Source organism: Macaca mulatta, chromosome 2 (assembly GCF_049350105.2).
Source record: "Macaca mulatta isolate MMU2019108-1 chromosome 2, T2T-MMU8v2.0, whole genome shotgun sequence".
In the NCBI taxonomy this organism is placed as follows: Eukaryota; Metazoa; Chordata; class Mammalia; order Primates; family Cercopithecidae; genus Macaca; species Macaca mulatta.
Window position 1 is genome coordinate 152,767,476 of NC_133407.1, and position 26,034 is coordinate 152,793,509.

The 26,034-nt window shown below is 43.7% G+C and overlaps 1 protein-coding gene across 1 annotated transcript; it reads left to right on the forward strand.

Annotated features, from left to right (window-relative positions):
- The first annotated feature begins 9,986 nt into the window (after positions 1-9,986).
- On the forward strand, positions 9,987-13,335 carry LOC100429431 (FYVE, RhoGEF and PH domain-containing protein 5-like). The gene is given in 11 exon segments (XM_077994119.1): positions 9,987-11,107; positions 11,110-11,351; positions 11,475-11,548; positions 11,690-11,843; positions 11,845-11,935; positions 11,938-12,127; positions 12,129-12,356; positions 12,686-12,873; positions 12,876-13,058; positions 13,061-13,202; positions 13,317-13,335. Coding segments are annotated over 11 exon segments (2,520 nt in total). The 5' UTR covers positions 9,987-10,098.
- Positions 13,336-26,034: the final 12,699 nt, after the last annotated feature.

Genomic DNA, 26,034 nt, shown 5'->3' on the forward strand with positions numbered 1-26,034 from the left:
AGAATCAAGCTGGAGGACTTAAACCACCTTACTTCCAGTCTTGTTACACAGTGGCTGTAATTGCAACAGTGTGGTATTGTCAGGACAAACACATATATTAATGGAATCAAATAGATACCAAAGAAATATACCCCTGTGTGTACAGTCAGTTGACTTCTGACAAAGGTACAAACCAATCCCATGAAAAGGAAAGTTTTTCAACAAATGCTGTTGAAATAACAGGATCCATATGAGAAAAATGAACCTTGACTAGCACCTCACAGTATACACAAAGTTTAACTCAAGACAGTTAATAAATTTAATGGCAGAAGCTAAGAATATAAAGATTTTAGCACACAATATAGGAGGATATCTTTACAATTTGCATAGGCAGAGATTTCTTAAGACAGTGGTCCCAACATTTTTGGTACCAGGGGCCAGTTGTGTGGAACAGTTTTTCCAAGGACAGTGGTATGGGGGATGCAGGGATGGTTTTGGGATAATTCAAGCACATTACATTTATTGTGCACTTTATTTCCATTACTGTTACTTACTATGATGGTTAATATTGAGTGTCAACTTGATTGGATTGAAGGATGCAAACTATTGTTTCTGGGTGTGTCTGTGAGGGTGTTGCCAAAGGAGATTAACATTTAAGTCAGCAGACTGGGAGATGCAGACCCACCCTCAATCTGTGTGAGTACCATTAATCAGCTGCCAATGTGGCTAGGATAAAAGCAGGCAGAGGATCGTGGAGGGGCTAGACTGGTTAAGTCTTCTGGCCTTCATCTTTCTCCTGTACTGGATGATTTCTGCCCTCAAACATCAGACTCTAAGTTCTTCAGCTTTTGGACTCGTGGGCTTACACCAGTGGTTTGCCACAGGCTCTCAGGCCTTTAGCCACAGACTGAAGGCTGCATTATCGGCTTCCCTACTTTTGAGGTTTTGGGACTTGGACTGGCTTCCTGGCTCCTCAGCTTGCAGATAGCCTATTGTGGGACTTCACCTTGTGATCATGTCACTCAATTCTCCTAATAAACTGCCCTTCATATATTCCTCTATCCTATTAGTTCTGTCCTTTTAGAGAACTCTGACTGATACACATGCTCACCATAATGTAGAATCATTGGGAACCCTGAGCTTGTTTTCCTGCAGTGGTCCCATCTAGGGGTGATGGGAGACAATGACAGATCATCAGGCATTAGATTCTCATAGAAGCACACAAGCTACATTCCTTTCATGTGCAATTCACAGTAGGGTTCGTGTCCCTATGAGAATCTAATGCCACCGCTTGATCTGACAGGAGGCAGAGCTCAGCTTTACTGACTTGCCTGCCACTCACCTCTGGCTGTGTGGCCTGGTTCCTAACAGGCCACAAACCATGTCCCGGGGATTGAGAACCCCTGTCTTAAGACATAAAAGCAATAGCCATAACAGAAAAAAAAAAAAAAAAAAGATAAATTAGGTTTCATAAAAACCACATTCATTCATCAAAAGTCACAAAAGTATTAATAAGAGGCATATGCTGAGAGAAAATATTCAGAGAGGATTTACCTGCTTTAGACTTGTATCTACATTGTAAAAAGAACCTCTTAAACTCAACTATAAAAAGATATACCCAGGCATGGTGGCTCACACCTGTAATCCCAGCACTTTGGGGGGCTGAAGCAGGTGGATCATTTAAGGTCAGGAGTTAGAGACCAGCCTGGCCAACGTGGCGAAACCCTGTCTGTACTAAAAATACAAAAATTAGCTGGGCATGGTGGCACCCACTTGTAATCCCGGCTACTTGGGAGGCCGAGGCAGGGGAATTGCCTGAACCTGGGAGGCAGAGGTTGCAGTGAGCAGAGATCGCACCACTGCACTCCAGCCTGGGTGACAGAGCAAGACTCTGTCTCACGTTAAAAAAAAGAAAAAAAAAAAGAACCACGTGCCCTAAATTTAGACTGATGCTATTGATTTTCTGATGACAAATCTGTGAAAATATGTGAATGAACCAATTATGCAATGTTATGTACCTCACATTTATAAATAAGTAGATAGCTGTATTAATCATGTGAAATATTCCACAACTAGCTCTTAACAAATTTCTTAGTAGAATTTTAACACTGGGACCCCGTGACTGGGAAATATCCTTGCTGACTTAAAGAAGACATGAAAGATTGAACTCCTATGGAGAACCACCTTTTATGGTAGAAGTGGAGAGATATCTTCTAATTATATCTGTAGAAAAATTACTCTAATCTTTATAAATAATGAATATATTTACCACTATTTTCATGTGCCTAAGAATGAAGAGAGAAGAAATTTTGGAATGTGGTCCTGCTAATAATTGATGACTCTACTCACTTACACTAGGTTTTTCTGGCATGAGTTTCAACTATATACATATCTTTAGGGATTCAGAGAAAAAGCTTTAAATTCCATCAATGTGCTAAGAACAGAGATTGTTGAAAGTCTACTATTTTAGCATTCATTGCTCTTTGGTCTTTTAGGCATGAACAAATCTGAAAAATTTTTTAAGTAACTGCATTATCTCAATCACATGTATGAGGAATTGTATAATAAAAATAGTAGTTGCAATTTCAGTGGAGATTATTATTTGTCAGGAACTATCTATATTTGATACGTTTACTTAATTTTTTTGCGTGCATACCATGATATGGTTTAGCTCTGTGTCCCCACCCAAATCTCACCTTGAATTTTAGTTGCCATAATCCCCATGTGTCATGGGAGTGACCTGGTGGGAGATAATTTAATCATGGGGGCAGTTACCTAATGCTGTTCTCAAGATAGTGAGCGAGTCGTCATGAGATCTGATGGTTTTATAAGGGGCTTTTAGCCCTTTTGCTCAGCACTTTGCTGCCACTATGTGAAGGACGTGTTTACTTCCTCTTCTACCATGATTGTAAGTTTCCTGAGGCTTCCCCAGCCCTGTGGAACTATGAGTCAATTAAACCTCTTTCCTTTTAAATTACCCAGTCTTGGGCAGTTCTTTATAGCAGTGTGAGAATGGACTAACACAGTAAATTGGTACCAGGTAGTGGGGTGCTGCTGTAAAGATACACAAAAATGTGGGAGCAACTTTGGAAATGGATAACAGGAAGAGGCTGGAACAGTTTGGAGGGCTCAGAAGAAGACAGGAAGATGTGGGAAAGTTTGGAACTTCCTAGAGACTTACTGAATGGCTTTGATCAAAATGTTGATAGTGACATAGACAATGAAGTCCAGGCTGAAGTGGTCTCAGATGGAGATGAGGAACTTGTTGGGAACTGGAGAAAAGGTGACTCTTGCTACATTTTAGCAAAGAGACTGGCAGCATTTTGCCCCTGTCCTGGAGATCTGTGGAAGTTTGAATGTGAGAGAGATGATTTAGGACATCTGGTGGAAGAATTTTCAAAGCAGTAAAGCGTTCAAGAGGTGACTTGGTGCTGTTAAAAGCATTCACTTTTATGTATTCACAAATATATGGTTTGGAATTGGAACTTATATTTAAAAGGGAAGCAGAGCATAAAAGTGTACATTTTGGACTGCGTTGTCACCTCCTCCTCAGGACTGGTGTGGAACAGTGATCCAGTCCGTCATTGAGTGCAGATGCTGGTGAACAATGGCTATGCCACCATCAGTCCCTCAGTGCTGCTAGTCAGTCCTGAAAAATGAATGATCAAAGTCTGAACATCCATGTGGGAGAAGGACAATAAATCCCTAATTATTCAGTAATGCATAATGTCTCATAATGAGCATATTATTTTTAAAATGATTAATCCCATCATAGGGGATATGCTTTCTAGGTTCATTTAATCATATGGGGTTATGCTTTTTCTGTTAAGCCTATTTACTTTGAAACATGTTACTAAGAAGTATACAATAGACAGTTTAACCCTATAACTACTGAGATAACACAAGGATCTAATTCAAATCAGACACATAAAACTGGAGCTTTGAATTGCAAACTTCAAACGACAAAACAGAGATGAGCGAGTGTCTGAAGGTGCACCTTGGAGCCATGAAGATGCAGGAAGCTGGGATAATGAAAGGGCACAGGGGAGCTGTGGGGTGGCTGTGGTTTCTGCCTCACATGTGGTCCACATGCTGATATTTATCAATGTGTGTGCTTTAAGTATGTATACTTTATTTTGTCACATATAAACCAACAAAGCTGTTAATAAGATAGAAAGTCGGAACAGAAATACAACAAATAAAGAGATGCATTTGGTAATCAAAAAAATTCCCACAAGGAAACCCCAAACCAGAAGGATTCATCACTGATAAATTGTACCAAATGTTTAATGAAGAATTAACACCAATGCTTCACAGAGTCTCTACCCTCCTCTGCCCTCCGCAACAACAAATGACTACCTCTCCCCATGACTCAGATCTCTCCAGGGTTTGCAGGGCAAAGTCCCCCAGAAAAAAACACCTTTCAGAGTACCAAGTCCCTGTCACTCTGCACTAAATCCCACCAGCGCCCACGGCCAGACGGAAAACTTTCAAAATGTGAGTTAGAATATCAATAAAACGTCAGAAAACAACAGATGCTGGGGAGGATGTGGAGAAATAGGAATGCTTTTACACTGTTAATGGCAGTTTAACCATTGTGGAAGACAGTGTGATGATTCCTCAAGGATCTAGAACCAGAAATACCATTTGACCCAGCAGTCCCATTACTGGGTATATACCCAAAGGATTATAAATCCTTCTACTATAAAGACAACACACACGTATGTTTATTGCGGCACTATTCACAATAGCACAGACTGGGAACCAACCCAAATGCTCATCAATGATAGAATGGATAAAGAAAATGTGGCACATATACACCATGGAATACTATGCAGCCATTAAAAAGGATGAGTTCGTGTCCTTTGCAGGGACATGGATAAAACTGGAAACCATCATTCTCAGCAAACTAACACAAGAACAGAAAACCAAACACTGCATGTTCTCACTGAAGTGGGAGTTGAACAATGAGAACACATGGACACAGGGAGAGGAACATCACACACCAGGGCCTGTTGGGGGGTGGGGGGCTAGGGGAGGGATAGCAGTAGGAGAAATACCTAATGTAGGTGACGGGTTGATGGGTGCAGCAAACCACCATGGCACATGTGCACCTGTGTAACAAACCTGCATGTTCTGCACATGTACCCCAGAACTTAAAGTATAATTTAAAAATAAATAAATAAATTTTTTTAAAAAAGAATCTGTCCCTCATCTGCTTTACCTCCTCTACAGCTCCACGTTGTTATGAGAATAAAATCCAAAATCCTTGTGCTGTCCACCCCTCTGAGTTCACCTCAAAGTTGCCCTTCGTCCAATGCGTATAACATCTCAACCTTGACTTTCCCTTGGAATGGTGGTGAGACTAGGGGATGTCCTTTGGGAGATGTGACTCTCCTTGTCGCCTGTACAGTGCCACGCCCAGGAGCGGTTAGTTAAGAGGCTCTCAGCCAGGCCTGCCCTCAGAAGGGTTAATGTGGCCTCTTCATCCCATGGTTGCCATGGGGACAGTTCTTGCTCTTCAGGAAACAGGGAGAGCAGTTCCCTATTTTGAAGAAAGCTTGAGGGCTGCTTTCCTCCAATCCACATGCCCAGAGAGGGGCAGGAAGCCTAGGGCCAGCTGCCCCTGCTGCTGGGTGTGTGACAGAGCTGTGCCCACATTCCGCCAGCCAGGAGGGGCTGTTTTGAAATGCAGCTTTGGGAAAAAGCCAAACAGGCCAAGGCAAGGAAAAAACTGGCTGCCTGAAAGAAGAGGATGTCCACTTCCTCCACAGACCTTGGAATCCCACCCAGTGATAAAAACTCTGAGCTGGCCCTGCCCAGCCTCCATATGTCATGAGATGTATGGAAAGGGTGGAGAACAGAGCAGGTGCTCCGCAGGCATCCGGTGTCAGCATTTATTACTGTCATTGCTATGACTGCCTGTTATTAGCACCACTACCTGCCTCCTCACCTGGCTGATGCACTGGATGTCCAGGTTCCTTTGATCCCAACTTCTGGGACCAAAGCTGGGCATGGGCACAGCTCTGTCACCCAGCAGGCTCTGAGGTGGACACCTGACTGATCCTTGGATGGTGATGGTCCCCTTGACCCCCACTTCCAACACTCCTGCTGGGTTTTCATTGCAAAGTTGTTGGCAGCTGCTGGCCTTCTGATCATCCAAAGTAGATAGAGGGCAGGATGGAAACAGCACAAAGAAAGGGGAAGAGAGGGAAAGCCTGCTCAGATGTCAACACTGCTGGCATCTGCCTTAGAGGTTCCTGTCCTTCACCTTCCAGGCTCCTCCAGAAAAGGGCAGAGAGGCTCTTGCCGCCAAAAGGCAAAGCCGCAGACTGCAAGCATTCACAGAGTAGTAAATGGGTGAATGGGATGCGAGTCCTGACTGGGCTGTAAGGGCAAGTCACTTCCCCTCTCTGGGCCTCAGTTATTTTTCCATCTGTGAAATGGGGATATAATAACTCCTTTATAGAATTCTTGGGATGAATACATATGTTAAAGGCTCAAGAAAGTAGCAGTGGTGGTCATCACCCCCACACATCATGTCTTTTGTGGGTATTTACAGTTACTCCTCCTGAATTCAGTGAGTGGCTGTGGCTAAGTCCCATAAATAAAGCCACCAGTATTGGCAGTGGGTGTTTGTAAAGCCAACAGTGTCTCCCATCCATTTTCTCTTATTAGGAACAGCAAACAAAGGAATAAGCATTTCAACTTCACAGCCCATCACTCCACACTATTGTATGGCTTCAGCTACACAAGCTCAGACCTGTGATTTTCCCAACTGGCCTTGGTGCTATGATCTTTTTAAGTAGACTTTGCTTAGCCTGAAGCCCAAATTCAACAGTAGTGGAAAGGACTTAGCAAAGCCTTGTCCCTCTTGTCCTCCCTTCTCCTTTGCACAGGCTGATAGTGAAGAGTAACACTGGTGGTGAATTGAATTATCTGAGGCTCCCACCCTGGGGATTCTAGGGTATTTTGCTTTTATTGCTAATCTCAGAAACAAGCTCAAGTTTTAAAAACATACTTTCTTTTTCCATCAAACATTGAAGCAATTTATCCATTCATTCGTTTGTACCCACATTTAAACACAGATATACCTGCTCCACGACCTCCGTCCCCTCCCTTGACTCCATTACCTACACTACCTCCATCAACTCAATCCTTTCCACCACCTCCCTTGACTCCATCACCTATACTACCTCCATCAACTTAATCCACTCCATCACTTGTCCCACCTCCACTCGACTGCCTCTGTCACCTGCACCACCTCCCTCAACTCCATTACCTCCCTCAACTCCACCATCTCCACCACCTCCATCACTTCCCTTGGCTCCGTCATCTATACCACCTCCATCAACTCAATCCACTCCATCATCTGTTCCATGTTCACCATCTCCTTCACCTCTTCCAGTTCCACCATGTCCACGTCATCTGTCAATTCCACCACTTCCAATTCTTCCACCAAATATATTATGCCCTCCAGCTGCACCACAATTTCCACAACTACATCAATTATCCTTTCGACCATCACCACCACCACCACCTCGACCTCCTCTCCACCACCACTAGTATCTACTACCACCTCTGCCTCCTTCACTTCCAACATCACCTCCACCATCTCTGTTTCTGCTACTACCACCTTCACCACCTCTGCCACCTCCACCATCACCTCCATCTCCATCCCTGCCACACCTCCATGCATGGACCCATAAAATGTGTATCAAGAGCCTGTCTAAGTAACACCAGATTTTCTATTCGAGTCACAAGTATTTCTCCACAAAAGGCTGGAGAATTAAGAAATCTGTGGTGGCTTAGAAATGGAAAGGGCTTTAAAAGGATCAAATTCAGTTCCTAATTTTACAGCTGGAGAAATCAGATCTGCCTCCAGCACCACCTCTGGACACTCCTCCAGCAGGCCAGGCCTTGTCCCACCTCGGTGAAGTCTTTGCCCCAGCAATTCCTCCTACTGGGAAGGCCTCTCTTCTGGTGGAACCCTCCGCACTGGGGTCCTCCTCTGAGCTCCCACAGGCACCTGTGCGTTCCCATCCCAGCACGAGCCTCGGGTAGCAGAACTATCTGCCTGTGTCTGTGTGGACAAGCAGACTGGGAACTCCTGGGAGGTGGAGGCTTAGTCTGAGTCATCTATGTCGCCGAGCACCAGGCAGGTACCTGTGAGGGGCTGCGCGGTGTGTGCTGAGTGAATAAGGAAAGGCTCCTCATTAAAATGGTCTCCCTTACCAATGTCACCTCCTCAGGGAGGCTTTCCTTGACCACCCATTCTCTACTTCAGTGGTTCTCAAACCTGGAGGGTTTGATGAAACACGGGGTTTCTGATTAAGTGAGGCTGGGGAGGGCCCCAAGAATGCGTGGCGCCCTGAGAGCCATCGCTGAGCTCCATTGCCCCAGTTTCCCTCCCTCGCTTTGAAATGGTGTCTCCAGCGACTTCCTCCCGTCTAAGCTCCATGAGGGCAAGAATTTGGGGCTGTCTTGTTCCGTGCTCAGCGCAGAGGCTGGCGCGGCACTGAACGAATGTCCAGACTTAAAAATAAAGGGATAGATGGTCCGCTGGGCGAAGGAGCCAGGAACATCCCAGAAGTCCAACTCGGTGAGTTCTGGTCCCTCGAATCTCACGAGCCTCCAGCGGTGCCCACAGCCACCGCCCCTTTAAATGTGCTCAGGGACGCCCCGACCCTCGGTTCTTTGGATCCCTGACTCAGCAGGAAAACAAAAACAAAAACAAAATCCTTCCTTTTGGGGACGGAGGAAACGTCTAGGAGGGAACGGAGGTGCGGCTGCGGCGCAGGCAGAGGCGCAGGCGAAGGCGCGACGGCCAGAGTGCAGGGTGCTGCTGAGGAGCCCTGAACCCGGAGGGGACGCAAAGCCACGCGCTGCCCCGGCCGCCGCCCCCGCGACCTCCCGCGGCGCCGAGGCACGCGCGCCAGGGGCCCGGGCCAGGCGCTCGAAGTTGGAGCTCCCGGAGCGCCCCGGACGAGCTTCCTAGGATTCCCCGACCTTCCGGTGCTGCTCGGCCTCGGCCGAAGCATACATGGCTCCGGGGCCCCCTCGCCGAGAATCGGGGTCCACCCCTGCCAAATCGCCCCGCCTCAGGGACCCCCTCAACCTTGGCGAGGCCGTGCCCCGGCCGTGTGAGCTCGTATCCCACTCTCACGGCTGTCCGCAGAGTGAGGGTCCCCCGACAAGGGAGAAAGACATCCCTTTCTCAAAAGCGACTTGGTCAGGTCCGCAAACCCTTGGCCTCCACTCCCAGACGTCACAGACAGGCCTTACTCCCTTCTCAGGGGCCCCACCTGACTGAGGCTTGGCTGGACACAGTCCTGAAGCATGCAGATTCCAGACATGACCCCCAGCAGAAATACACATCACTGTTTCAAACCTTTGGTGTGTCATTCGTGAAGGGATGAGATGGTGGCTATTCAGTCATAATATTCCAAGGGTCCCCGGATCTACCCTCCAGTTATTCTAACTTAACAGTGAGTTCTCAGCAGAGTCTGTCTTCTCTTGACCTTAGGAGACTTTGCCTTCTGCAGTGCTATGTGTGTAGCTAGTGGGTACCCAATGGAGTAGCTGTAGAAGGGGGCAATGTAAGCTCCATGAGGGCAGCAGGGAGGGTGATGGCAAGTTCAGCCTTTTCTTGTGGTCGCTGGCTCATAGAAAGTGTTTATCAGTAGCTGCTGGATGAATGAATGCACTGACCCGGACACTTCATTTGAGGAGCGCAGGATTTCATTTGGTTGATTTTCATTAGTTGGCTGTGTGTAGAACAAAGGTCTGTTCACCTTGTTTGCAGAATGAATCTTTAGTGGAAAATCAAGGGGTTTTAAAGATTCTGGTGGAGGGCATAAGCCTAACACGAAGCACGGGAGGTGGGCTTCACATGGGCGGATGGAACCATCTGCAATGTCCCCAGCAAGTGGTGTGTAGGAGACTCTGAATGGAAATAAAGTTAATCGTACTTTTTCTCCTTTTCTCTATTTTTGTCCTCTAGATTCGCCAAAACCACCTGTTGCTCCCAAGCCAAAGACTACCAGTCCACTGACGCCAGTGACTGTGCCCAAATTCCCTTCCTCACCCAGGCCCGATAGTCTTCACAGTCCAAACTCCATGTTCAGGGGTCCGAAGCCCCCCATTGCCCCCAAGCCCAGGCTGACTGCCCCAAACGAGTGGAGAGCCAGTGTGTACCTGAATGACAGCTTGAACAAATGCAGCAACGGGCAGCTGCTCTGTGTAGACAGGGGGCTTGATGAAGGGCCCCGGTCCATCCCGAAGTGCTCTGAGTCAGAGACTGACGAGGATTACATCGTAGTCCCCAGGGCTCCGCTGAGGGAGGATGAACCCAAGGATGGGGGCAGTGCAGGGAATGCCGCCCTGGTGTCTCCTGAGGCCTCTGGGGAAGAGGAAGAGGAGTGTGAGGAGGGAGGTGAGGCATGTGGCCTGGAGGGGACGGGAGCTGGTGAGGACTCAGCAGTGACTGCTGCCCTAGCTGCAGTATCACTGAGCAGGGAGGGTGAGGAAGGCACAGACTTCGCTCCTGAGGACCAAGGAGAGGGCTGTGGCCATAAGCTAGGGACACAGGAGCAGGTGTCCGGAAGTGAGGAGGAAGAGAAGCTGGTGCAGCCACACAGGGAGTGCAGCCTGGAGGACGGTGATTCTTGGGCTGGAGAGGCAGTCTTCCAGAGTGACCTCCTGCCTCACATCCATGGAGAGGAGCACGAGCCCCCTGAGACCCCCCAGGAGGCAGAGGAGGATGATGAGGAAGGCTATGCCAGCACAGACCCAGCAGGGGCAGATGAGGGTTTGGGTCCTGACAGGCCCACGGAGGACATGGGACAGGATGCTGAGGAAGCCAGCAAGGAGCCTCCTGAGAAGGAGCTGGCCATGGGGGTCCAGGAGGCAGAGATGGCCACAGACTGCCCTGAGGTTCTTGAGGAGGGATGGGAAGAAGCCACAGGTGTCACAGCTGGGGAGCAGGTTTACTTCAGTGAACCACCTGACCACGAGGAGGAAACCAACCAAAAAGTGGCAGCTGCCACCCTGGAGGACCGTGCACAGGATGAGCCTGCCGAGGAGAGCTGCCAGATCATCCTTTTCCAGAACAACTGCATGGACAACTTTTTTCCCTCACAGGAAGCCCCTACGAGTTCTTCCCAACGGAGAGCACCTCTTTTTGTAGTGAGAGCTGTTCTCCTCTTTCTGAGTCAATGAAAGGCTTAGAATCAGAGCAGGCACCAAAGTTGGGGCTGTGTGTGGAGGAGGACCCTGTGGTCGGGGCTTTGTGTGGCCAGCATGGCTCCCTGCAAGATGGAGCGGCAGAGGATCCTACAGCCCCTGATGTGGTGGTCCTGCTGAAGGAGAAGGTGGGGGAGGAGTAGGGGGAGGGGGAGGAGGAGAAGGAGGAGGTCTTCGTGGATGACATGCTGGCCAACCCCTATGTGATGGGAGTGGGCCTGCCAGGAGGAGGAGGGGAGGAGGAGGAGGAGGCCATGGATGACACGCTGGCCAGCCTGTATGTGATGGGAGTGGGCCTGCCAGGAGGAGGAGGGGAGGAGGAGGAGTAGGAGGAGGCCATGGATGACATGCTGGCCAGCCTCTATGTGATGGGAGTAAGCCTCCCAGGAGGAGGAGGGGGAAGAGGAGGAGGAGGTCATTGATGACACACTGGCCAACCCCTATGTGATGGGAGGGGGCCTGCCAGTCTGGCAGCCCCTGGAGGAGGGCAGGCTGCATTGGACACCCTGGGTGGTTATGGCTCAAAAGAAGAAATGAACTGTGAAGCAGAAGGTAGCCTGGTCTCCGTGGACAGGAAGAACATTGGCACAAGGGCCTGGCCCCACTTTGGGAAGGGGGCCAGAAACCATCCCAGAAACTGCCCCCAAAGAAACCAGATCTGAGGTAGGTTCCTCAGCCCCTGGCATCAGAGGTGCTGCAGAGGAGGCAGGAAATAGCTTTTGTCACTGGAAGGGAAGCCCCTGGAAGCCAGCAGGGCCTTGCCATTGAAGCCCAGGGCCTTCACTTTATACCCTCGGTTGTTCTCCATGGAAGGCCAAGAGATTCCTGTTCCCGTCTCTGTGAACTGGGAGCCAGGAGGATCAGGGTTAGATGACCACAGGATAAAGAGGAAAGAGGAACTCTGTCCTGTCTGGGAGTTTCTCCCAGAGAAACCACCTTCTGTCCAGTGGCACCTCCACGCCTTCTTCCATGGTCGACATCCCACCTCCTTTTGACCTGGCCTGCATCACCATTAAGCCCATCACAAAGAGTTCTCCCTTGCTCCTGATCAAGAGCGACTTCCCAGACAAGTGCAAGAAGAAGTCATCCTTTAAGCGGTTCCTGGCACTGATGTTTAAGAAGAAGATGGAGAGGCCAGGCGTGGTGGCTCACGCCTGTCATCCCAGCACTTTCGGAAGCTGAGGCGAGAAGATCACCTAATGTCAGGAGTTCAAGAGCAGTCTGGCCAACATAGTGAAACCCCATCTCTACTAAAAATACAAAAATTAGCCAGGCATGGTGGCACGCACCTGTAATTCCAGCTACTCGGGAGGCTGAAGCAGGAGAATCACTTGAACCTGGGAGGCAGAGGTTGCGGTGAGCCGAGATTGTGCCATTGCACTCTAGCCTGGGCAACAAGAGTGAGACTCCGTCTCAAAAAAAAAAAAAAAAAAAAGAAAAAAGAAAAACAAAAGACAGAGAGTAAATTGCACGTGAAGGTGTCTTCCTCCAGGTCCTCTTCAGAATCCAGCTGCCATGGGCCTTCCAGGATTCTGGAAGTTGACCAGAGAAACCCCAGTAACTCCCCTCAGCTTAAGTCTCGGACTGGGAAGCTCCGGGCTTCTGAATCCCCCTCCTCCCTCATCTTTTATAGAGATGGCAAGAGGAAAGGGTCCCCTTCAGCAGGACGGTGTCCAGAGTGAAGCCCTTCAAAGACCGCTCCCGGCCGCCCTTCCTGCCCTTGCCACTGGCCAAGCCACCATCTGTCTCCTTCCCCGGCACTGACACTTCAGACTATGAGAACATTCCAGCCATGAACTTGGACTACAAGAATATCCAGATTCTGCCCCGGAGGCCTGCAGGGCTGGCATGCTCAGGAAGCTGTTTGAAGATCAGAGCAGATCCCTGTCCACAGCATATGAAAACGATGGCTACATGGACATGAGCAGCTTCAGTGCCTTCGAGAGCAAACAGCAGAGCATGGGCCAGCACGCAGAAAGGTACCTGACATTCTATTTCCTTTCTTGTTTGGTAGCTGTAACTATTCAAAAGGCAGCATGGGTGTGGGGGACAGATGGACTTGCTTTCCAGCCTCAGGCTCTGTTCCCCACTAGCTGCTTTGACCTGGGGTGAGTGAGTGGCTTTACGTCTCTGAGCCCTAGTTACTTCATCCATGAAATAGGATTCATGCTACCTCACAGCAGCTATTTAAGAATATCAGAGTAGATATTCTATATGAAAGCAGTGTATAAAATGCCAAATATGGTACACGTAAGAGCATTTTTTTTTTTTTTTGAAACAGAGCCTCATTCTTGTCACCCAGGCTGGAGTGCAGTGACACCGTGTCGGCTCACTGCAAACTCCGTCTCCTGGGTTCAAGCAATTCTCCTGCCTCAGCCTCCTGAGTAGCTTGGATTACAGGTACTCATCACTATGCCCAACTAATTTTTATATTTTTAGTAGAGAAGGGGTTTCACCATGTTGGCCAGGCTGGTCTCGAACTCCTGACCTCAGGTGATCCACCCGACTCCCAAAGAGAGCATTTTTATTTACATTATTTGGGGAACAGTTCTCATATCTCCTAGGTAGATGGCTTTGTGACTGCTCTGAGAGTGTCACCAAGAGAGAAAGTTTTAGAAACTTGCCAAACTAAATATCTTTCGCCATCAGGAAAATAGCCTAAATTGATATTGATACTTTTTATTGAGTAAATATATGCTGTACTCATTACGGAACTAGAAAAGAAATTTTATTTGAATTGCTTAAGGAGCTAATGGTGTGGCTCACCCCTGAAATCCCATCACTTTGGGAGGCCGAGGCAGGTGGATCATTTGAGTTCAGGAGTTCGAGACTAGCCTGGCCAACATGGTGAAACCCTGTCTCTACTAAAAATACAAAAATTAGCCAGGCATGGTGGCAGGCACCTGTAATCCCAGCTACTCAGGAGGCTGAGGCACGAGAATCGCTTGAACCGGGGAGGCGGAGGTTGCAGTGAGCCAACATGGCACCACTGCACTCCAGCCTGGGTGACAGAGCGAGATGCAGTTTCAAAAAAAAACAAAGAAAAAAAAAGAGCTAATGGTGCTGTTACAGGAAAGGGGTCCCAATCCAGACCCCGAGACAGTTCTTCGATCTTGTGCAAGAAAGAATTTAGGGTGAGTCTACAGTGCCAAGTAAAAGCAATTTTATTAAGAAAGTAAAGTAGTGAAAGCACAGCTACTCCACAGAAAGAGTAGGGCATTACTAAAAGAGGAGGAATGCATCCACCATAGGTACAATGCTTGTACCATGTATATATATGTGTATATATACATATATATCTGTATATATGTATATATGTATATATATGTGTGTATATACGTGTGTGTATATATATGATAAAAAAGATTCTCGGGAGATGTGCTCTGCTACAATGGTTTGTGATAAAGGATTAATTTTCTTAATTAGTATATTTTGCAATAATTAATATTATTATTTTTAAAGCAAAATTAGGAATGCCTTTGTTCTCCAGATATCAGAATATCTGGACACTCCCAAGTCTGGGTCTGTTTAGTAAACATTATTAATTTGTTCCCTTAACTGTAAACATCTAGAGGCTAGGAATGTCTAACCTTTTGGGAACGCAGTCCAGCAAGTCTAAGCCTCATTTTCCTAGCCCTCACTCAAAATGGAGTTGCTGTGGTTTGAATGCCTCTGACATATCTCCCCCTTCCCTTTACAAAAGGACCCTTAATCCTGGGGTTTGCAGAGGGACGAAGATCTGTCTTCTGTAACTTTTTCAGGCTGAATAGGGGCGATGATATTCCTGCCTAAATTAGGGTCTCTTGCATTCAGGGTAGAGAGAAGCTCAGTTAGACAGCGTTGGTATGGTTAAGGTTGTTTATAACTCCCGAGTTCTCACAAAAGGTGATGTCTGGCAGATTAGTAAGTGTTTAATTTAAGAAAGCATTGAGTGAGCTTGTCTTGCTTTTCTACACAAAGAGTGCAACCACAACAGCAAAGCAGAATAAGTAAAATTATTTCAAGTAAACTAAACAGGGTCAGGAATATCATCGCCCCTATTCAGCCTGGGTCCTGCCCCAAGAACTGGGCAGTTGTTGGAACCAAGCTGATAAAGGGTTGACTGATAGCACATTAATGGCACAGATATGAGTGTCTAAAGCTTCTATAATCTGGGTAATATTATGTGAATAGTCTGGAACATACACACAACATTCGGTTTTAATTAAAGCACAGTTCGCCCCTTGGGCTGCTGTTAAAACGTCCAAAGCCATATGGTTTTGTAAGACTACCTGCCTAATCGGAGAAGTTTCCTCAGGAGGGTAAGGGCCTAGGGTGTATTATTGAAAACTGCAGCCGTGTGCTTCACTAAGGCTTCACCTTGTAACTCGATACTGATTGTAGCTACCTGTGGGGAAAATACAGCCTTCAAATAGAACCGTTTTGTTGCCTATGGTGAGCTTTCACAATTTCCCAGTTAGATAGGATAGAGTCCAATTTGGTGAGGATAGATCTCTGGAGATAAGGATGATCCCATGTATACCTTTTAGTCCAGTTATAAGGTAAGTATGGCCAGCCATGAGTTCTGCAAGCCCATAACCATCCCAAGGAGAAGGGTAGGCACTTATTTTTGGGAAATTGTCTTGCCATCCCATCCACGTTTGATCTGTTAAAAGAAGGATCTGATTACAGGTGACAGCCATCCCATATTATGGGTTCCAGTTAGGTGGTGACTGCTGTGCCTTTTAAAACATAGAGGTGCTTTGCCTGATGCCTGTACTTGAATAGCTGTCATTTGCCCAAGTTCATTATGTAGAGCATAACCTAAAGTTGGGGTGGAATTTAGCTGTTTTTTAATTAGATTAGAAGGATGCTGTTTTGTTTCTTCATAGGAGGGGAAGGGGCTAAGGCCTGTGTGGCTATGATACATGGGAAAAGAGGGGCTATGTTTATAATGTCCAATCATAATAAAATCCCCATAAACTTAAGTTGGCCAGTTGAATATGCCAGGGCCACCTGGAAATGGAGGAAAGGAGCAATTTCCCACATACCCAACAGTTTGATTTTGTAGAGAGGCTGAAGTCTGTGCCCACTCAGTAAATAAAATACTCTGTAAATAAAATACTCTCTGCGTGATTCCAACTTACACCCAGAAGTAGAATGCCAATCCATATCTTTATGTTACCCATCTCTTGTATTTTTTTTGAACAGGAGTTGGAGGTCACTGATTGGCTTACAGGAATAAACGTGATTAGTCTTCCGTGTTCCGTCGGCCTGTGGGACTTTTTACGAGAGACAGGTTTAATTTGAGGTAGGTGGCCCCAGCTGTTTATTTTCAGAAGTTTAACTGCAGTTGGGGTACTTAGGAGAACTTGATAAGGTCCCTTACATTTTGGGGAAAGTTGATCTGCTGGGGATCCTTTCTTTCATGTTTTGAATAGGACCTAATCTCCCAGCTGGTTGTAACAAAATTCTCTTCCTTAGTAGGGGAAGGGAGTCTTTGATTTCCATATTTAAGGAGTGCTTTTTGCACTTATCCTAACTTGATTACATAATTTTGTAGCCTGAAAGTATTTATGTTTATTAGGAGGTCTATAGTTAAGAAAGGCCTTTCCTACATTATTTTAAAAGGGCTGAGCTGCAGATTTCCCTTTGGGGTCACTTGAACTCTTAATAAGGCTACGGGTAATAAATACAGTCAGGTTTCTGATGTTTCTTGTCATAGTTTAGCAAGAGTTCTTTATATATTTATCTTTCCATAAGTTATTGGGGCACAGGTGGTATTTGATTACCTAAGTTCTTCGGTGATGATTTGTGATATTTTGGTGCACCCATCACCCGAGCAGTATACACTGCACCATATTTGTAGTCTTTTATCCCCCGCCCCCTCCCACTCTTCCCCCCAAGTCTCCAAAGTCCATCATATCATTCTTATGCCTTTGCATCCTCATAGCTTAGCTCTCACATATCAGTGAGAATGTATGATGTTTGGTTTTCCATTCCTGAGTTACTTCACTTAGAATAATAGTCTCCAGCCTCATCCAGGTCATTGCAAATGCTGTCAATTCATTTCTTTTTATGGCTGCATAGTATTCCATCATATGTATATAAAAAATAAACAGTGATATATATATATCACAGTTTGGTAATATGGTATTATTTGGTATATATATAATATATAAACTGTGATATGTATAATAAACTGTCATATGTATATATCACAGTTTGGTAATATGGTGTTATTTGGTATTTATATTATATATAATAAACTGTGATATATATATCACAGTTTGGTATTATGGTATTATTTGGTATATATTTGGTGTATATATGTGTATATATACACACACATACATATACACACCAAATATATATATATCTCTCTCTCACAGTTTCTTTATCCACTCATTGATTGATGGGCATTTGGGTTGGTTCCACAATTTTGCAATGGTAAATTGTGCTGCTATAAACATGCGTGTGCAAGTATCTTTTTTTAATAATGACTTCTTTTCCTCTGGGTAGATACCTAGTAGTGGGATTGTTGGATCAAATGGTAGTTCTACTTAAGGAATCTCCACACTGTTTTCCATAATTACTGTACTAGTTTACATTCCCACCAGCAATGTAGAAGCGCTCCCTTTTCACTGCGTCCACACCAACATCTATTTTTTTTTTGCGGGGGGGGTGTTATGGCCATTCTTGCAGGAGTAAGGTGGTATCACATTGTGGTTTTGATTTGCATTTCCCTGATCATTAGTGATGTTGAACATTTCTTCATATGTTTGTTGGCCACTTGTATATCTTCTTTTGAGAACTGTCTATTCATATCCTTAGCCCACTTTTTGATGGGATTGTGTTTTTTCTTACTGATTTGTTGGAGTTCCTTGTAGATTCTGGATATTAGTTCTTTGTTGGATGTATAGATTGTGAAGATTTTCTCCCACACTGTGGGTTGTCTGTTTACTCTGCTGACTGTTCCTTTTGCCATGCAAAAGCTCTTTCGTTTAATTAGGTCCCAGCTATTTGTCTTTGTTTTTATTGCATTTGCTTTTGGGTTCTTGGTCATGAAATCCTTACCTAAGCCAATGTCTAGAAAGGTTTTTCCAATGTTATCTTCTAGAATTTTTACAGTTTCAAGTCTTAGGTTTAAGTCCTTAATTTATCTTGAGTTAATTTTTTGTATAAGGTGAGAGATGAGGATCCGGTTTTGGTCTCCTACATGTGGCTAGCCAATTATCCCAGCACCATTTGTGGAAAAGGGTGTGCTCTCCCCACTTTATGATTTTGTTTGCTTTGTTGAAGATCAGTTGGCTGTAAGTTTTGGGTTTATTTCTGGGTTCTCTATTCTGTTCCATTGATCTATGTGCCTGTTTTTGTACCAGTACCATGCCGTTTTGGTGACTATGACTTTGTAATATAGCTTGAAATCAGGTAATGTGATGCCCCCAGATTTTTTCTTTTTACTTAGTCTTGCTTTGGCTATGCAGGCTCTTTTTTGGTTCCATATGAACTTCAGAATTTTTTTTTGTAACCCTGTGAAGAATGATGGTGGTATTTTGATGGGGATGGTGTTGAATCTGTAGATTGCTTTTGGCAGTATGGTCATTTTCACAATATTGATTCTACCCATCCATGAGCATGGGATATGTTTCCATTTGTTTGTGTCGTCTATGATTTCTTTCAGCAGTGTTTTGTAGTTTTCCTTATAGAGGTCTTTCGACTCCTTTGTTAGGTATATTCCAAAGTATTTTATTTATTTATCATTTTTGCAGCTACTGTAAAAGGGGTTGAGTTCTTGATTTGATTCTCCACTTGGTCGCTGTTGGTGTATAGAAGAGCTACTGATTTGTGTACATTAATCTTGTATCTGGAAACTTTGCAGGATTCTTTTATCAGCTCTAGGAGCTTTCTGGAGGAATCCTTAGGGTTTTTAAGGTAAAAAATCATATGATCCACAAACAGTGACAGTTTGACTTCCTTTTTGCCTATTTGAATGCCCTTTATTTCTTTCTCTTGTCTGATTGGTCTGGCTAGGACTTCCAGTACTGTAAAGAAGAGTGGTGAGAGTGGGCATCCTTCTCTTTTCCCATTCTCAGGGGGAATGCTTTCAACTTTTCTGTTTTCAGTATTATGTTGGCTGTGGGTTTGTCATAGATGGCTTTTATTACATTAAGGTATGTCCCTTGTATGCTGATTTTGCTGAGAGTTTTAATCATAAAGGGATGCTGGATTTTGTTGAATGGTTTTTCTGCATCGATTGAGATGATCATGTGATTTTTGTTTTTACTTCTGTTCATGTGGTGTATTACATTTATTGACTTGCATATGTTAAACCATCCTTGCATCCCTGATATGAAACCCACTTGATCATGGTAAATTATTTTTTTGATATGTTGTTGGATTCAGTTAGCTGGTATTTTGTTAAGGATTTTAGCATCGATGTTCATCAAGGATATTGGTCTGTAGTTTCCTTTCTTGGTTGTGTCCTTTCCTGGTTTTGGTATTAGGGTGATGCTGGCTTCATAGAATGAATTAGGGAGGGTTCCTTCTTTCTCTATCTTGTGGAATACTGTCAAAAAGATTGGTACCAATTCTTTGAATGTCTGGTAGAATTCTGCTGTGAATCCTTCTGGTCCTGGACCTTTTTTTTGTTGGTAATTTTAAAATTACCATTTCAATCTCGCTGCTTGTTATTGGTCTGTTCAGGGTATCTAATTCTTCCTGATTTAAGCTAGGAGTGTTGTATTTTTCCAGAAAGTCATCCATCTCTTCTAGGTTTTCTAGTTTATGTGTATTAAGGTGTTCATAGTAGCCTTGAATGATCTGTTGTATTTCAGTGGTGTCAGCTCTAATATCTCCTGTTTCATTTCTTAGTGAGGTTATTTGGATTTTCTCTCTTCTTTCCTTAATCTTACTAATGGTCTATCAATTTTATTTATCTTTTCAAAGAACCAGCTTTCTGTTTCATTTATCTTTTGTGCTTTTTTTTTGTACTTTTTTGTTCCAATTTCATTTAGTTCTGCTCTGATCTTGGTTATTTCCTTTCTTTTGTTGGGTTTGGGTTTGGTTTGTTCTAGTTTCTCTATTTACTTGAGGTGTGACTTTAGATTGTCAGTGCTCTTTTAGACTTTTTCATGTAGGCATTTAGGGCTATGAACTCTCCTCTTAGTACCACCTTAGCTGTATCCCAGAGGTTTTGATAGGTTGTGTCATTATTGTCATTCAGTTCGAAGAATTTTTTAATTTCCATCTTGATTTCATTTTTGGCCCAGTGCTCATTCAGGAGCAGGTTATTTAATATCCATATATTTGCATGGTTTTGAAGGTTCCTTTTGGAGTTGATTTCCAGGTTTATTCCACTGTAGTCTGAGAGAGTGCTTGATATAATTTCAAATTTCTTAAATTTATTTAGGCTCATTTTATGGCCTATAACGTGGTCTATCTTGGAGAAAGTTTCATGTGCTGTTGAATAGAATGTGTATTATGCTGTTGTTGGATGAAATGTTCTGTATGTTTGTTAAGTCCATTTGTTCTAAGGTATAGTTTAAATCCATTGTTTCTTTGTTAGATGACCTGTCTAGTGCTGTCAGTGGAGTATTAAAGTCCCCCACTATTATTGTGTTGCTGTCTATCTCATTTCTTAGGTCTATTAGTAATTGTTTTATAAATTTGGGAGCTCCAGTGTTAGGTGCATATATGGTTATGATTGTGATATTTTCCTGTTGGACAAGGCTTTTTACCATTATATAATGTCCCTCTTTGTCTCTCTTTTTTTTTTATTATACTTTAAGTTCTAGGGTACATGTGCACAATGTGCAGGTTTGTTACATATGTATACATGTGCCATGTTGGTGTGCTGCACCCATTAACTCGTCATTTACATTAGGTATATCTCCTAATGCTATTCCTCCCTCCCCCCCAACAATAGGACCTGGTGTGTGATGTTCCCCTTACTGTGTCCAAGTGATGTCATTGTTCAGTTCCCACCTATGAGTGAGAATAGGCAGTATTTGGTTTTCTGTTCTTGCGATAGTTTGCTGAGAATGATGGTTTCCAGCTGCATCCATGTCCCTACAAAGGACACGAACTCATCCTTTTTTATGGCTGCATAGTATTCCATAGTGTATATGTGCCACATTTTCTTAATCCAGTCTGTCACTGATGGACATTCGGGTTGATTCCAAGTCTTTGCTGTTGTGAATGGTGCTGCAATAAACATACGTGTGCATGTGTCTTTATAGCAGCATGACTTATAATCCTTTGGGTATATCCCCAGCAATGGGATGGCTGGGTCAAATGGTATTTCTAGTTCTAGATCCTTGAGGATCGCCACACTGTTTTTCACAATGGTTGAACTAGTCTACAGTCCCACCAACAAGGTAAAAGTGTTCCTATTTCTCCACATCCTCTCCAGCACCTGTTGTTTCCTGATTTTTTAATGATTGCCATAGTAACTGGTATGAGATGGTATCTCATTGTGGTTTTGATTTGCATTTCTCTGATGGCGAGTGATGATGAGCATTTTTTCATGTGTCTGTTGGCTGTATGAATGTCTTCATTTGAGAAGTGTCTGTTCATATCCTTTGCCCACTTTTTGATGGGGTTGTTTGTTTTTTTCTTGCGAATTTGATTGAGTTCTTTATAGGTTCTGGATATTAGCCATTCATCAGATGAGTAGATTGCAAAAATTTTCTCCCATTCTGTAGGTTGCCTGTTCACTCTGATGGTAGTTTCTTTTGCTGTGCAGAAGCTCTTTAGTTTAATTAGATCCCATTTGTCAATTCTGGCTTTTGTTGCCATTGATTTTGGTGTTTTAGACATGAAGTCCTTGCCCATGCCTATGTCCTGAATGGTATTACCTAGGTTTTCTTCTAGAGTTTTTATGGTTTTAGGTCTAACATTTAAGTCTCTAATCCATCTTGAATTAATTTTCATATAAGGAGTAAGGAAAGGATCCAGTTTCAGCGTTCTACTTATGGCTAGCCAATTTTCCCAGCACCATTTATTAACTAGGGAATCCTTTCCCCATTTCTTGTTTTTGTCAGGTTTGTCAAAGATCAGATGGCTGTAGATGTGTGGTACTACTTCTGAGGGCTCTGTTCTGTTCCGTTGGTCTAGATCTCTGTTTTGGTACCAGTACCATGCTGTTTTGGTTACTGTAGCCTTGTAGTATAGTTTGAAGTCAGGTAGCATGATGCCTCCAGCTTTGTTCTTTTGGCTTAGGATTGTCTTGGCAATGTGGGGTCTTTTTTGGTTCCATATGAACTTTAAAGCAGTTTTTTCCAATTCTGTGAAGAAAGTCATTGGTAGCTTAATGGGGATGGCATTGAATCTATAAATTACCTTGGACAGTATGGCCATTTTCACAGTATTGATTCTTCCTATCCATGAGCATGGTATGTTCTTCCATTTGTTTGTGTCCTCTTTTATTTCACTGAGCATTGGTTTGTAGTTCTCCTTGAAGAGGTCCTTTACATCCCTTGTAAGTTGGATTCCTAGGTATTTTATTCTCTTTGAAGCTATTGTGAATGGGAGTTCATTCATGATTTGGCTCTCTGTCTGTTACTGGTGTATAAGAATGCTTGTGATTTTTGCACATTAATTTTGTATCCTGAGACTTCACAGAAGTTGCTTATCAGCTTAAGGAGATTTTGGGCTAAGATGATGGGGTTTTCTAAATATACAATCATGTCATCTGCAAACAGGGACAATTTGACTTCTTCTTTTCCTAACTGAATACCCTTGATTTCTTTCTCTTGCCTGATTGCCCTAGCCAGAACTTCCAACACTATGTTGAATAGGAGTGGTGAGAGAGGGCATCCCTGTCTTGTGCAAGTTTTCAAAGGGAATGCTTCCAGTTTTTGCCCATTCAGTATGATATTGGCTGTGGGTTTGTCACAAATAGCTCTTATTATTTTGAGATACATTCCATCAATACCGAATTTATTGAGAGTTTTTAGCATGAAGGGCTGTTGAATTTTGTCAAAGGCCTTTTCTGCATCTATTGAGATAATCGTGGTTTTTTTCTTTGGTTCTGTTTATATGCTGGATTACGTTTATTGATTTGTAATGTTGAACCAGCCTTGCATCCCAGGGATTAAGCTCACTTGATCATGATGGATAAGCTTTTTGATGTGCTGCTGGATTCAGTGTGCCAGTATTTTATTGAGGATTTTTGCATCGATGTTAATCAGGGATATTGGTCTAAAATTCTCTTTTTTTGTTGTATCTCTGTCAGGCCTTGGTATCAAGATGATGTTGGCCTCATAAAAGGGTGAGTTAGGGAGGATTCCCTCTTTTTCTATTGATTGGAATAGTTTCAGAAGGAATGGTACCAACTCCTCCTTGTACCTCTGGTAGAATTCGGCTGTGAATCTGTCTGGTCCTGGACTTTTTTTTGGTTGGTAGACTATTAATTATTGCCTCAATTTCACAGCCTTCTGTTGGTCTATTCAGGGATTCAACTTCTTCCTGGTTTAGTCTTGGGAGAGTGTAAGTGTCCAGGAAATTACCCATTTCTTCTAGGTTTTCTAGTTTATTTGCATAGAGGTGTTTGTAGTATTCTCTGATGGTAGTTTGTATTTCTGTGGGGTCGGTGGTGATATCCCTTTTATCAGTTTTTATTGCATCTATTTGATTCTTCTCTCTTTTCTGCTTTATTAGTCTTGCTAGTGGTCTATCAATTTTGTTGATCTTTCAAAAAACCAGCTCCTGGATTCATTGATTTTTTGGAGGGTTTTTTGTGTCTCTATCTCCTTCAGTTCCGCTCTGATCTTAGTTATTTCTTGCCTTCTGCTAGCTTTTGAATGTGTTTGCTCTTGCTTCTCTAGTTCTTTTAATTGTGATGTTAGGGTGTCAATTTTAGATCTTTCCAGCTTTCTCTTGTGGGCATTTAGTGCTATAAATTTTCCTCTACACACTGCTTTAAATGTGTCCCAGAGATTGTGGTATGTTGTATCTTTGTTCTCATTGATTTCAAAGAACATCTTTATTTCTGCCTTCATTTTGTTATGTACCCAGTAGTCATACAGGAGCAAGTTGTTCAGTTTCCATGTAGTTGAGCGGTTTTGATTGAGTTTCTTAGTCCTGAGTTCTAGTTTGATTGCACTGTGGTCTGAGAGACAGTTTGTTGCAATTTCTGTTCTCTTACATTTGCTGAGGAGTGCTTTACTTCCAATTATGTGGTCGATTTTGGAATAAGTGCGATGTGGTGCTTAGAAGAATGTATATTCTGTTGAGTTGGGGTGGAGAGTTCTGTAGATGTCTATTAGGTCCGCTTGGTGCAGAGTTGTGTTCAATTCCTGGATATCCTTGTTAACTTTCTGTCTCGTTGATCTGTCTAATGTTGACAGTGGGTGTTAAAGTCTCCCATTATTATTGTATGGGAGTCTAAGTCTCTTTATAAGTCTCTAAGGACTTGCATTATGAATCTGGGTGCTCCTGTATTGGGTGCATATATATTTAGGATAGTTAGCTCTTCCTGATGAATTGATCCCTTTACCATTATGTAATGGCCTTCTTTGTCTCTTTTGATCTTTGATGGTTTAAAGTCTGTTTTATCAGAGACTAGGATTGCAACCCCTGCTTTTTTTTTGTTTTGTTTTGTTTTCCATTTGCTTGGTAGATCTTCCTTCATCCCTTTATTTTGAGCCTATGTGTGTCTCTGCAAGTGAGATGGGTCTCCTGAATACAGCAAACGGATGGGTCTTGACTCTATCCAATTTGCCAGTCTGTGTCTTTTAATTGGAGCATTTAGTCCATTTACATTTAAGGTTAATATTGTTATGTGTGAACTTGATCCTGTCATGATATTAGCTGGTTATTTTGCTCGTTAGTTGATGCAGTTTCTTCCTAGCATTGATGGTCTTTACATTTTGGCATGTTTTTGCAATGGCTAGTACCAGTTGTTCCTTTCCATGTTTAGTGCTTCCTTCAGGATGTCTTGTAGGGCAGGCCTGGAGGTGACAAAATCTCTAAGGATTTGCTTGTCTGTAAAGGATTTTATTTCTCCTTCACTTATGAAACTTAGTTTGGCTGGATATGAAATTCTGGGTTGAAAATTCTTTTCTTTAAGAATGTTGAATATTGGCCCCCACTCTCTTCTGGCTTGGAGAGTTTCTGCCGAGAGATCTGCTGTTAGTCTGATGGGCTTGCCTTTGTGGGTAACCTGACCTTTCTCTCTGGCTGCCCTTAACATTTTTTCCTTCATTTCAACTTTGGTGAATCTGACAATTATGTGTCTTGGAGTTGCTCTTCTCGAGGATTATCTTTGTGGCGTTCTCTATATTTCCTGAATTTGAATGTTGGCCTGCCTTACTAGGTTGGGGAAGTTCTCCTGGATGATATCCCGCAGAGTGTTTTCTAGCTTGGTTCCATTTTCCCCGTCACTTTCAGGCACACCAATCAGAGGTAGATTTGGTCTTTTCACATAATCCCATATTTCTTGGAGGCTTTGTTCATTTCTTTTTACTCTTTTTTTCTCTATGCTTCTCTTCTCACTTCATTTCATTCATTTGATCCTCAGTCGCTGATAGTCTTTCTACCAGTTGATTGAGTTGGTTATTGAAGCTTGTGCATTTGTCACATAGTTCTTGTCTTATGGTTTTCATCTCTATCAGTTCTTTTAAGGTCTTCTCTGCATTGATTATTCTAGTTATCAATTCATCCATTCCTTTTTCAAGATTTTTAGTTTCTTTGCGCTGGTTACATAGTTCCTCCTTTAGCTCTGAGAGGTTTGATCGACTGAAGCCTTCTTCCCTCAATTCATCAAAGTCATTCTCCATCCAGCTTTGTTACGTTGCTGGCGATGAGCTGCGTTCCTTTGGAGGGGGA